The sequence below is a fragment of the Carassius auratus genome, chromosome 2 (genome assembly GCF_003368295.1).
Source record: "Carassius auratus strain Wakin chromosome 2, ASM336829v1, whole genome shotgun sequence".
Taxonomy (NCBI): Eukaryota; Metazoa; Chordata; class Actinopteri; order Cypriniformes; family Cyprinidae; genus Carassius; species Carassius auratus.
Window position 1 is genome coordinate 13,275,115 of NC_039244.1, and position 13,158 is coordinate 13,288,272.

General features: G+C 37.6%; 1 protein-coding gene across 1 annotated transcript; it reads right to left on the minus strand.

Annotated features, from left to right (window-relative positions):
- Nucleotides 1-4,727: 4,727 nt before the first annotated feature.
- On the minus strand, nt 4,728-6,812 carry LOC113110713 (bone morphogenetic protein 4-like). Its single transcript, XM_026274869.1, has 2 exons — nt 6,488-6,812; nt 4,728-5,806 (listed from the first exon to the last, which is right to left on the minus strand). The coding sequence occupies exons 1-2, from the start codon at nt 6,804-6,806 to the stop codon at nt 5,055-5,057; spliced, it is 1,071 nt and encodes a 356-aa protein (XP_026130654.1). The 5' UTR covers nt 6,807-6,812; the 3' UTR covers nt 4,728-5,054.
- Nucleotides 6,813-13,158: the final 6,346 nt, after the last annotated feature.

The following is a 13,158-nucleotide window of genomic DNA, read 5'->3' on the forward strand; positions in this document are numbered from 1 at the left end:
TTAGCACAATCAAGTTCCTCCTTTTCATAGAGGATGTTCAAATGTCTGTTAGCATTACCCACAACATCTGCGTTACATTCTCTTTTTTCTACTTTTGAGCTTAATTGTAAAGTTTTGGTTTGGTTAACCAGCTGTCATTTCTGTATATTATAACTTGTAACATTTAGTGGCTTTCTGGCAGTGATATACTTATAGGCAAGTTTAGCATCGTTACCAATAGCTTTTATATTTGTTTGTAACATGATTTAAACTCTAGAACAATTGGCATATTTTATAAACTGCTGGTAAGTTTGAAAGGTTATGCTCAGCTATTATTTGCATATCAATTACAGCTCCTATGAACATGTACCCACAAATCTCCTTTTCAGAGCAGATGTATGACCGTTTATAGGAAGTCAACCGGAACAATGATTGTGTGGGTGTGAATTTCCAGGTTGCATGACTATTGCGCTGAAAGAGGAACTTTCTGCAAAAAGAAATGCCAAACGGCAGCTTGACCATTTCTGCCTGCAACAGTGACACAGACATAGGTGATAAAGTTTCACCTACACAATATGGTAAGGTAATTTCTATTATGAATGATTATTTTGGGTTACATTAGTGCAAACAATAGTTTCAGTGTTAATTTGATTAATTTCAGTGTGTTTGCAGTTTGTTATAGATATAATAACATTATTTTTCCATCTCTTTTAGACCATGGATGTAAATATCACTTGTGTAAATTCTACAGCGGGTTGTGCCAGCAGCCCGTCACTTGGACTTACTGTTGGTTTGCCTATATTCTTTGCGGCTTTGCTGCTTGTGGGGATAGCAGTGTTTTTCTGGTTTCGACACAGAAAATCGTTTGATATAGAGTTATCCAACAAACTTAAGACCCAAGATAAGAGCCAAGATGATCATTTCAGGGAGTCTCCGTACAGTGGATACGCTGGAGGACTTCAACCCACACCACAGAGCCCAATCTATGAGAACTGTCCGAGAGTACAGTCCAGTCTGCATGAATTTCAGAGTTGTGATTTACAGATCGAGGACATGCACAGGTAAAGTAGAAAAGTCGAATCTATATGCGTGTGTAGGCCACTGCGCTAATGTAGGTCATTAGAAACTGGGTGATGAGGAGGCCGTTATAAGTCTTTCAAATTTTGCAAGATCACAGTGACATCATGAATGTGTGTCAATAGTGGTATGACAGTCAGAGAGCGTTACATTAAAGGAGTTTTTTAATTTTCAGCAATATTTATTGGGTTATTTATGGGGTTCAATTTTGCAACTCAACTTGTTGTAAGAATTTGAAGGAGTTTTAAAGAACTGAATTTGACTTTTGCCCCCATTTAGAGACCATCAAGCATACCAGCCGTGTGATCCAGATGATGCAATCTACAGTAATGATGCTGCCTTCTGCTATCCAGATCAGGCTGAAATCTCTGAGGATGTTTACATCATGCCGGATGCTTGAAATGGTTTGCTGTCCAGTATTAATCCCCCAAAATGTTCAGCAGAATCATTTGTACTGGCATGATATGAAATAATAAAAAGTCTTTATTTCCAAAGGGTAAAATCAAGGGCAAAACATTCTGGGCGAGAAATAGGTTTTACTCGAGCGATCCAGTACACAGACAAGCCAATGTAATTTATTGACTGAACACACTGTGAGATCACAGTTTAACAGGTCTTCTCGCTGACTGAAAATAATCCCCACTGTATGTTCCATGCTGTACAGACTGGTTTATACTGGTTAGGTGGACCAACAGGCTCAGTTCTACTTGAGATGCTGGTCAATATGCTGGACTTTTCAGACGGAATAGGGGGATTTTAATACGTTATAATGTAAAAAATGTTCACGTGACACTGAAGACTGAAGTAATGTCTGCTGACAATTCAGCTTTCTGATCACATTAATAAATTATTGTATTCTTGAGCAAATAAATGCAGCCTTGTTGAGCATAAGAGACTTCTCAAAAAAACAAAAAACCTTTTGTGTAGTTTATGTGCAGTTTATGTCACATGACAAGGATTGTGCTTATGTTTTCACGTGCAAAACTTGTTTTCCATGCTTCCTATTAATTAAGGGATGGTAATAATTCTCTATCATGACTGTCTTATGCCATGTTTCCACCGAAAATTCCCGGAACAATTGTAACAGGAACCTTTTTCTCCAGGAACTATTTTCCCCCCAGAACTGTTGCTAGAATCAGCCCAAAGTCACTAGTTCCTGGGTAAAGTTCCATGAGTGGAAATGCAGCTTTACAATCTTTTTTTACTGACTCACTGAAATCTTCACTGAAAGATCTCATTCCTCAGCGATTAGCTACAAATTAGCTGAGAGTGTCTTTTCCACTTCCACAACTAAATGCAACAAGTGAAGTTTCTCAGTCAAAGACACACAATTCAGTCTTTGATTGCCCTTGTTTGTCTAGGTGTTAATCCAACACATCTCTCTGTAAATAATAAAATATGTGGTCAAAATAATTCTTAAAATTGCTTCATATCCTGTTGCCAAGTGACTGCGTCTGTTATGTTTCTCAACTGCAGATCTAAGATGAGATTGTTGCTGACAAAATAATAATTTCTCATTAATCACTTACCCCCATGTCGTTCCAAACACGTAAAAGCTTAGTTCGTCTTCAGAGCACAATTTAAGATATTTTGGATGAAAACCGGGAGGCTTAAGACTGTCACATAAACTGCCAAGTAAATAACAGTGTCAAGGACACTGGCAAAACAAAAATACTTTATTCAAAAATTCCTTTGTCAACAGTTTCCTTTCCATATCACCATATGCTGTTCAGTATCAGCTGATAATACAAAAAGTATTTTCGCCGCTTCATAACGTTACAGTTGAACCATTGATGGCAGATGGACTATTCTGCTGAAGTCTTTCATACTTTTCTGGACCCTAACAGTGTATTTTACTTGCCAGCCTGGGACAGTCACAAGCCTCCCAGTTTTCATCCAAAATATCTTAAATTGTGTTCCATAGACGAACATTCCCATGGAATGACATGAGAGTAAGTGATGCCTTTAAATACACTTTTATTTCACATCAAATTTATAGTAAGTTTAAGGTTATTTACCAGAATTTAAACAATCTACCTATACTTTGGATGACACTTGGCTCAAAAACAGGGCTGAAGAGTTAGTCACTCGCACTGTATCTTACACACACATACAAACACAGTGTATATTAAAATGTATTTATGTATTTTTGCAAACCTTAACATCTGGTTTGAGAATTCTGCTAATCAACTTTTTAAACTTGTCTGCGAGATAAGATCGGCGTCTGAAGGTTGCGGTCGGTGGTCAGTCTGTGTGTAAATGTATGTTTTTAAACAACATTATCTACATTTGCTGTCATTTCAAGCGAGAAATGATTATCACAGTAATGAAATAGCCACATAGTTATCACCAAAGCTCTCTATATTTTGCTGTAGATCATTAAACCATTACTCTGTAAGTCTGTCCCAAATCAGTTTCATGAGGTGCCTTCGTGCAAAAACGCTGCCTGCAAAGTCATTGCCTGATAAGAGAGCGAGGCAGCAAGTCACCTGTCTAAGTTTTCGGATGCAACCAATGTCTTCAAGATCGCTAGAAATCTAGAGGCAGGTGTGTTTGATTGGGTTGGATCTAAACTCTGCAGGACTGAGGTGTTAATAGCCTGGTTACACAGATCATATTAAATGTGTGTCAGTAGTCTTAATTGTAATTTTACTATACCCTTGTGCATATGAAGTAGAGAACATTTACTTTTTTATATCCCCACAGTGTTTTATCAAACATGATTCATAACATTTAAATGTATTAAAACAGTTTTATTGATAAATAGTATATATATGAGCCAGTAATTTACTCAGTTGAAGTGAGTAAAATGATACAACTACAAGAAAGTGTTTATTGCTTTATTAACATTTACATTTTTGCATTTAGCAAACGCTTTTATCCAAAGTGACTTACCCAGGCTTTATGCTTCATTGTGTGATTACAGTTATAATTGTTATCACTGCCAATTAAATTCTCACATTATGTCAAAACAATACATTAGATAATGTAACTTAAAAAAACATCTATAGTCAGCAAAATCCTGCAGAGTCGAAAGAAAACAAATATTTATGGATCGAGTGACACTAATAACACAGTATTATGTAAACACTGAATCACAAATGAACTCATGCCTCCGCTGTGGTTGATCCGAGGACATTTACTCTCCGATTAAGGCCAGTGGCATTGGTCTCAAGGCTACAGATGTTAGATCTGGCCTATCTTTATTGATAGGATAAATATAGATATTGATCAACATGGCTAAATATCTTTTATGGATTCTTATCGCCATGATCGCACCTTGAAATATTATCTGGAACTGAGCGGATATTGTAAAATATGATTATAAATGCCTGTGATTTATAGGTTTGCACTTACGTATGTAAAACATATGATGATAGTTCAGTGTTATATGATCTAAATTAGTCAAACAGAGATGATTCATTCTGCTGGCCTACTCCACGTTTATATTAACATGGATCCAAAACAATTTAACAACATCCAGAGTTTTCGAAAGCAGCTCAGTTTTAGTTTCACAAAATACTGTATAGGAGGATTTTCATTTCATACTGAAAGATGTTGAATCATCTTTTTTGAAATGTGATCAGTGATTCACACATTAATTATTGATACTGAAAATATAGGATTTTTCCAGAAAGCAAATACTTTATTAACATTCTTTCCAAAATACAAAAGCTTTCTTGATTCATTCACAACACAGCAACAAACAAGAACAAAAACATTTTAAATAAATTAGGCTACAATAAATAACTTGAAATTCCAGTAAGTCGATCGTGTGAAAATACAGTACCATCAACATGTCAGTGTATGTAGAAAAACAGGCATCTGGTTTTCTTAAGAAGCCAAACTATTTTTGAAACCAAAGGAATGTAACCAAATGAGCGTCAGAGCATTGATTTGCATTCTATCGGCTAGATATTTTGCCTCTTTATCATGTTCTCTTTTGAGAGTATAATGTTCGATAGATAATAGTGTCATGAGACATGTGTCAGTGTGGTTCATGCACAATGGCATTTACTAACTATCAAATCGTTGAAGGGCGTGAGCTTTAACTTTCCACGACTGTCATAGTGCATGAGAACCATTGGCTCATATGCAGCTGGAACACAGCAAGGAGCAGGTGTCGTTCCCTTGGACAAGAGATGCAGACGAGACTTCACCTGCGTATGCATACTGGCAGGTTTATAATTGTGTGGGCAGGAACCATCACAGTAGTGCATAGTGTAGCCCAAGGGAGCGATAACCCAGTCTGACCAGCCGATGTCTTTGAAGGAAACATTTAATGACTTTCGCCTACAGTGAGCTTCATCCTCAACACTTTCTTCTCTGGTAAACAGAGCTCTTCTGTGTCTTCTCCTCACTGCTTGGTCAAGTTGTAAAGCAAGCTGAGGCGTGGATTGTGTACTCGCTTCTTGTTTTTTAAAGAGGCAGATTTCAACAACTAAAAGCTCAGCACTGCTGTCCTTAAGCCACTTCTTGACGGCAACTGTCAAATCCAACATAACATCCCGAGAGCTCAAGACCCCAGTGTGAAATACTGTCTCCGTATGAAAACCAGGAGGTTTATGCATTCTAACCACAATGTCTTTTGAAAGCCATGGCATGCCCGGTGTATTTTTGTCCTTGTGTGGTCTCTTGATTTGCAGCCTCGCATGTTTAAGGTTGACTCCAGGTTTAATGCCTGAGTTTTTGTAGAAAGCAGCTCTAAACCACTGCTGCCTTGAATCCATGGTAGAATTCAGAGGCTGTACTATTAGAAAAATAATAAAGAAAAGCTGATATTAGACAATGCAAACCACACACACACACACACACACACACATGTGCCACGTATACAAACAATTATTAGATGAATTAAATAATATAGTGCTGTCAAATCGTTTAATCACATCCAAATTAAAAGTTTGTGTTTACATAATATATGTGTGTACTGTTTATTTATATGTATTTATAAGCATATAGACGTATTTATTTAAGAAATATAAGTCATATATAAATATGAATATATATAAATGTAAATATTTCTTAAACATATTCGTATGTGTGTGTGTGTGTGTGTGTGTGTGTGTGTGTATTTATACTTATAATATACAGAGTACACACACATTATGTAAAGTCAGACTTTTATTTTGAATGTGATTAAATGCGATTAATTGATTTGACAGCACTAAAATAATAAATATATATGCACACACATACATATGCACAAATAAATTATAATGATTTTACTAAGACATTACTAACCCAATCCAGTGGAGAACATTTGATTTTATTTCATTCAAATAAAATGAAAATAATTAAATATGAAATTAGACAATGCATATATATATTTATATATGCAAACCAAATCAAATATATACCTAATAAATGATTTCTAGATTAAATGTTTTAAATATGTTATATTTTTTTCATAACAATATTAATAGTTTACCTGTTGTGGGAAAGAGCACCGTAGAGGCTCTTCTTCCAGGCTGAAGCTCCTCTTCTTCACTGGAATTGCCTTTGAGCAAGAATCTTATTCTCCTATACTGACGGTACATCCTGACCAGGTCCTGATGACGAGCTCTTCCACCAGGCCCAGGTGGTGCGTCCATCCCCAGGTACTCCAGAATAATGCTCTTCAGAGCCTCAAGCTGCAGGCCCTTGTACATTTCCCCATGCTCCAATTGAGCTGTAGATTCTCTCAGACAAGAGCTAAAAATAACAGCCCCAACAGAAAGGAGAAAGCATTGTGCTGCTGAGTTCTGCATGGCAAGTTCTTTTTGTTTGTGCTGTCTTTGTGTTGGTCAGTGCAATATATGACATTCCAGACATGATTTCATTTATACAGGTACAGGCCACGCCCCACTGGAGATGATTGCTCATCCACACCCACACAGAAACTACACGTACATTTAACCATCCCCTATGCAATGACATCATGTCAATATGACTTTTAGAATAATACTGTCACTACTAATTTGACCAAAGTGAAATTTGCCATAGACTTAGGACTTTGGAGCTGTACACAAACACACACACACACACACACACACACACAATGCATTGCTACTTTCTTTCAGAATCAATATTATTTACTATAACATGTTCAAACAATCCTGGATAGTACATATGCAGGTCAAGAAAGATAAGCATTTAAATTCAGTGTATTACTGTATTATGTTTCCATATTTGGTCATTCTGTATATCAAAGGATCTGAATTATGTGTATATTCTTAATTATCTTAAGACCACATACTTTGTGTCAAATTCATAATAACAAAAGATAATCTGTAATTATGGGACCACCATGGTGAGTGTGGTCTTGCCTAAACATGCATTTTTATCTAATAAATTATATTCATATTATCCTTAAAAAATACAAATCTGCTTTCATGTAGGATACATGAGGATACAACATATTTGTTTATATATCGAACAATAGATTGCAGTAGAACAAGAGCCACACACAATAGTAAAATAAATCAAGATAGCTAAACAAAACTGAAAAAAAAAAAAGTTGAATAATTTGCATAAGTGCCAAAGCTTATGCGTCACATATTGCTTGTCACATGGCTCAGATGACTCTTCTGAGGTTAAAAGTGTGTGAAAGGTTTTTAGGTATGTTTCAAACAAACACTGTGGCATTCACGCTGTCAGAATGCCAAGAGCACTGCATTGAGTAATTGGTCATTTGAAGCCAAGCAAAAAGATGACTTTATGTAAAACAAGAAGGAAGGCAGCGACACACACTCAACAGGCACCCACAATCAACTTTATTTTTATTTTTTTAAGAACACGCCAGGCAAATGATATTTATTAACCTATATATCATTTTCTAATCCCCACCTTGCCACCATCCTGAAAGTATTTAACACTCTTGGTGTTTCCCCAGTTGCCATTGCAACAGGTTAAAGGGCACATCTGAGTGTGAACGTGCCCAGTTGTCAAGTTCATTTGGTTAATTTACAACTAAATTACAAAAATACACACTTACACTGAATTCCATAATTCAGTAAACTACATTAACACCACATTTAGAATTAAATGAACTAGGCTTCCATGTAATTTGATTTTACAGTGGAATTGCATAATAGCACATTGAGTCAGAATCAGGTTAAAGGGCAATATTTCCCCTGCAAGTGAATTCTTGGGGCATTTTATTTATTTTATTTTTTTTACAAAATGTTTATTTACACTTACACAGACTATTTAATGAAGGCGGAATACATGTAATGCTGCAATATTATGACAAACTCATCAAGGAATACACTACAAACCTTATAGGTTAGGCTAAACAGCAAAACAAGCCAAATGTCATTAATGAATTAGTTTATTGGTTATTTTTCGTATTTAAAAAAAAATTCAAGACCTCAAATTGGTTATCTTAGTAGAATGAAAAACAACAACAACAACAACAAAACTGTTATTAAAACTGGGAATAATTTAGAATCATCATGGAATACACTACAAACCTTATAATTTATGTTAGGCTAAACAGCAAAACAAATCAAGAGCCGTTAATTAATTAATTCGTTTATTACTTATTTTTCGCATTAAAAAAAATCAAGACCTTGCATTGGATATCTTAGTAGAATGAAAAACAAAAAAAGTTATAAAAACTGTGGATTAATTACAGAAAGTGTAAAGAACGATGCCAATCACTACAGCAGCCAGTAAATTTAATCTCAATCTCACTAGCGCTCTCCCAACAAAAATTATCAGTGACGCAGTCTACACTGAAAAATAAATCTATTTACATAGTATCTGCAGTTTGTTTGTTATAACTTCATTGTTAACTGTCGAGTGTTGTCTGACCGCACGCTGAACGAAATCCCAGCGTTTCTTCTTCACCGGTGACAAATCTAAACGTCTCTGATTGGCGGTTGCGCTCAACAAATAAGTCAGTGATTGCTTAAAATGATCAACGCTGAGAAAAGAAGAAGAAAAAAAAACACCGGTAAAAATAAATCTTTGATAAAATGAGTGTAGTCTAAATGTAAGCCTGCAATCTAACGTTACAATTTTTATTTATTTAACATTTCACTAATCGCTACAGCCACTCGTTTTGCCTTGTTATCTTGAATTTGGGGGACATTTTGCCTCAAACCCTCCTACAAAGCAGTTCTGTGTTCACCATAATATGGAATAATTCATTCTAGCAACGGTGCTATATATAAAGTAGTGAAAATATTTTTCCATCTGTTTCCCTGCAGTCCACACATTAATAAAAGTGTGTAAGCAACAGTGACACAAATCTCAGCCGTATGATAAAGAGACGGCATGATAAAGAAAGAGCATCTCCTTTTATCTGAGTTTTTGCTGTTAGATGTCTTCCTGAAAATGTACAGTATATAGATAAATGAGTCCCTCTAGTGGTTAATATGGAAAATTATGGTGCCTGCGAGATGACATTGTCGGTTCACTTAGTTTTGTCGTGGCCGTGACATATAACTCCCGGGAACGTCATATTGTCGTGCCTTGGAGATGCTATGTTGAGGGAACGACATCCATTTCTCGTGGCCACGACTTCTTATGTTGAGAGAACATGTTTTTCTCGTGGCCACGAGTTTAATGCGTAAACAAACCTGCATGACCATAGCAGTCCGGGATTATCAGAAATTTATTCATTAATATTTTATTTTGAATTAAGAAAATATTCTTTGATTTATTATAGAAAGTATTTTATTATTTAAATGCCTTGGGCTACCAGACTTTATCCAGTGGCGACGCTAGAGGGCAGTGCTTGACGGGCTCCATGAGCTCCATCTTTGCATAGCAAAACGTAGTTTCATTTGTCAATGAAAACACAACAGGCTCATTTATCATTTATACATTTATAATTTATCAATTATTCCAATAAAGTTTTGACGCGATGTGATGATAAATGAGCGTGTTGTGTTTTCATTTACAAATAAAACTACTTGAATGATTAAATCATCAACGAAGCACTATTGTATTTATAATTATGGTCTATTAATTAGCCGAAATAAATTAAATATATGTTAAATTTAAAAAGCATTCCAGAAAAAATTCCAGTCAGCATAATCAAAGTTTGATTTACATGTCGAGAATTTACAGGCTAGCCTACTATATACAAAAGTATTCAGAACGTTAAAAAGTGATCGAAATGAAGCAAGAATAAAAAATAAAAATGGTTCAAAATTAATACATTTGCTAAACATTTGTAGGAAGCAGGGAAAAGCTCAGCCTCAAAAGCCGGTTATAACATAATAATTGGCATGTTCAAATGGCTATAACAAGCACAAACAATTAAATAAAATAAATAAATAAAAGTGCGAAAAAATGACCAAAGGAAAATATTTTGTTGATTAAAATACAATTAAAAAAATAATAAAATAAACAAATTTAAAAAGTGCTCTAAATATAAAACAACTAATACATTGAAATGGTGGAGCAGACGCTGGATTGGCAGACATGGCGGGAGCAGGCGCTGGTTTAGCAGGTGTGATGTTATCAGACGCTGGATTAGCAGACATGATGGGAGCTGCCGCTGGATTGGAGTCAGACATGATGTTAGCAGGCGCTGGATTGACAGACATGGTGGGAGCAGGCGCTGGTTTGGTAGGCATGACGTTGGTTTGGCAGACATGACAGGAGCAGGCGCTGGATTGGAAGACACGACGGGAGCAGGTCACTGGATTGGCAGACATGACGAGAGCAGGCGCTGGATTGGAGTCAGATATGATGTTAGCAGGCGCTGGATTAGCAGACATGATGGGAGCTGCTGCTGGATTGGAGTCAGACATGATGGTAGCAGGCGCTGGATTGACAGACATGGTGGGAGCAGGCGCTGGTTTGGCAGGCATGACGTTGGTTTGGCAGACATGACAGGAGCAGGCGCTGGATTGGAATACACGACGGGAGCAGGACACTGGATTGGCAGACATGATGGGAGCAGGCGCTGGACTGGAGTTAGATATGATGTTAGCAGGCGCTGGATTGGCAGACATGGAGGGAGCAAGCGCTGGTTTGGCAGACATGACATTAGTAGGCTCTGGATTGGAAGACATGCCGTTAGTAGGGGCTGGATTGGCAGACAAGTCGTTAGCAAGCGCTGGTTTGGATAGACCAGGCGGGAACTGGCCCTGTTTTGGCAGACGCGACGTTAGCAGGCGCTGGATTGGCAGACATGATGTTAGCAGACACTGGATTGGCAGACATGACAGGAGCAGGCGTTGGATTGGCAGACATGACAGGAGCAGGCACTGGATTGGCAGACATGACGGGAGCAGGCACTGGATTGGCAGACATGACGGGAGCAGGCACTGGATTGGCAGACATGACGGGAGCAGGCACTGGATTGGCAGACATGACGGGAGCAGGCACTGGATTGGCAGACATGACGGGAGAAGACGCTGGATTGGCAGGCGTGACGTTAGCAGGCACTGGATTGGCAGACATGAAGGGAGCAGGCGCAGGTTTGGCAGGCATGATGGGAGCAGGTGCTGGATTGGCAGGCGTGACGTTAGCAGGCACTGGATTGGCAGACATGAAGGGAGCAGGAGCAGGCGCAGGTTTGGCAGGCATGATGGGAGCAGGTGCTGGATTGGCAGACATGTTATTAGCAGGCGCTGGATTGGCAGACATGACGTTTGCAGATGCCTGATTGGCAGACATAATGGTAGCAGGTGCTGGTTTAGCAGACATGACCGGAGCAGGCGCTGGTTTGGCAGACACGAAGGGTGCAGGTGCTGGTTTGGCAGACATGATGGTAGCAGGCGCTGGTTTGGCAGACGTGACGGGAGCAGGCACTGGATTGACAGGCATGACGTTAGCAGGCGCTGGATTGGCAGACATGGCGGGAGCAGGCTTTGTAGACTCTGACTTGAATGAATAATTCCAGACATGACATGTAAATGAACAGACTTGACTCACCAACAGCAGGTTACAACATCAATACTTGACAGGAGACAAAGGCTACATGAGGGCTATATATAAAAAACATCACATGACAAGTCACATGAGTCACATGACAAAAACCAACCAATGAAAGACAGGACATATGACTAAAACAACCAACAAGAACATGACATAAAAAAACAAAGAACCAATAGCAAGATAACATGAGGGTAAGGGAATCACATTTCTAGAGAGGGTCCATGACTACACTCCATAAAAATAAAACACATGAAAACATGAACATGAAACAAAAGCCAGAAACCAGCATAAAAGGAGAGCAGACAGGACAAAGAACGACTCATGCCTGTGTTGTGATGTTGTTTCAATCAATGTTGCATTGTTACATCCAAACATTGTGGTGCCACTTGGTGACAGACAATAATCAATCAATCAGCAGACAAAATCCCATGACTTACCCAAGTATTCTGAAAATGGGAATGTTTTTGTAGGAAAATGTAAAAACAATTGCTTCATAAATCAAGTTTTCTTTCAAATTTACAAAGTCTCAAGTAATATGCTGTATGCACCAAAGACATTGAAAGGGATAATACTGAATTTATAACTACAATATATGAAAGTTTTGCAAGTGGCAGTTTTCACTTAAAGGCACAATATAGATTTTCTTTTTAAAATATCCAAAAACCACTAGAGCAGTGTTATATATTTTGCTGACTTGTGTATTTAATTTATCCCAAATTTTTTGAAGAATGTTTAAATCCAGAGAAATAAGCGATTTTAACTAGTGACAAGGACCGTGTGCATAGTGTCATTGTGTCACCTGTCAATGATTTCATAACCCTATAATTTGAGGATACTAATTAATATTTATGCAATAATTATGATAATTTTTCCCACTGAAAATAATACAGTTGTTTTTCTAATATATTATATTACTTTTCAAATATGGCAGTTTTTCATGTTAAAATGCAGTAGATACAATGCAATCCAATTTTTGGCACAACTGCAATTCCATGGTTTAGACACTAGATTCCTATATACCTCTTGTAATAATAAAACTCCATAATCATCCGGAAGAAGGAGGCGGGAACCGGCGGACAATCAAAACATTTTAATAATTCAAAAATAAACACAAAACAGCGCACCAGCCCCTCATGGCGACTGGTGCGCACAAACTAAAAAGCAACCATAAAATATTGCCCAGGCCTGGTCCTCTCTCGTCCTTCACAGTCGTCGCTCCAG

Excerpts from the sequence above, each read along its gene's own strand:
- LOC113110713 (XM_026274869.1), bottom strand. The coding sequence starts at position 6,806 with ATGCAGAACTCAGCAGCACAATGCTTTCTCCTTTCTGTTGGGGCTGTT. Across the intron at positions 5,807-6,487 it reads GGTGCTCTTTCCCACAACAG|TACAGCCTCTGAATTCTACC; the intron begins GTAAACTATTAA and ends TTTTTCTAATAG.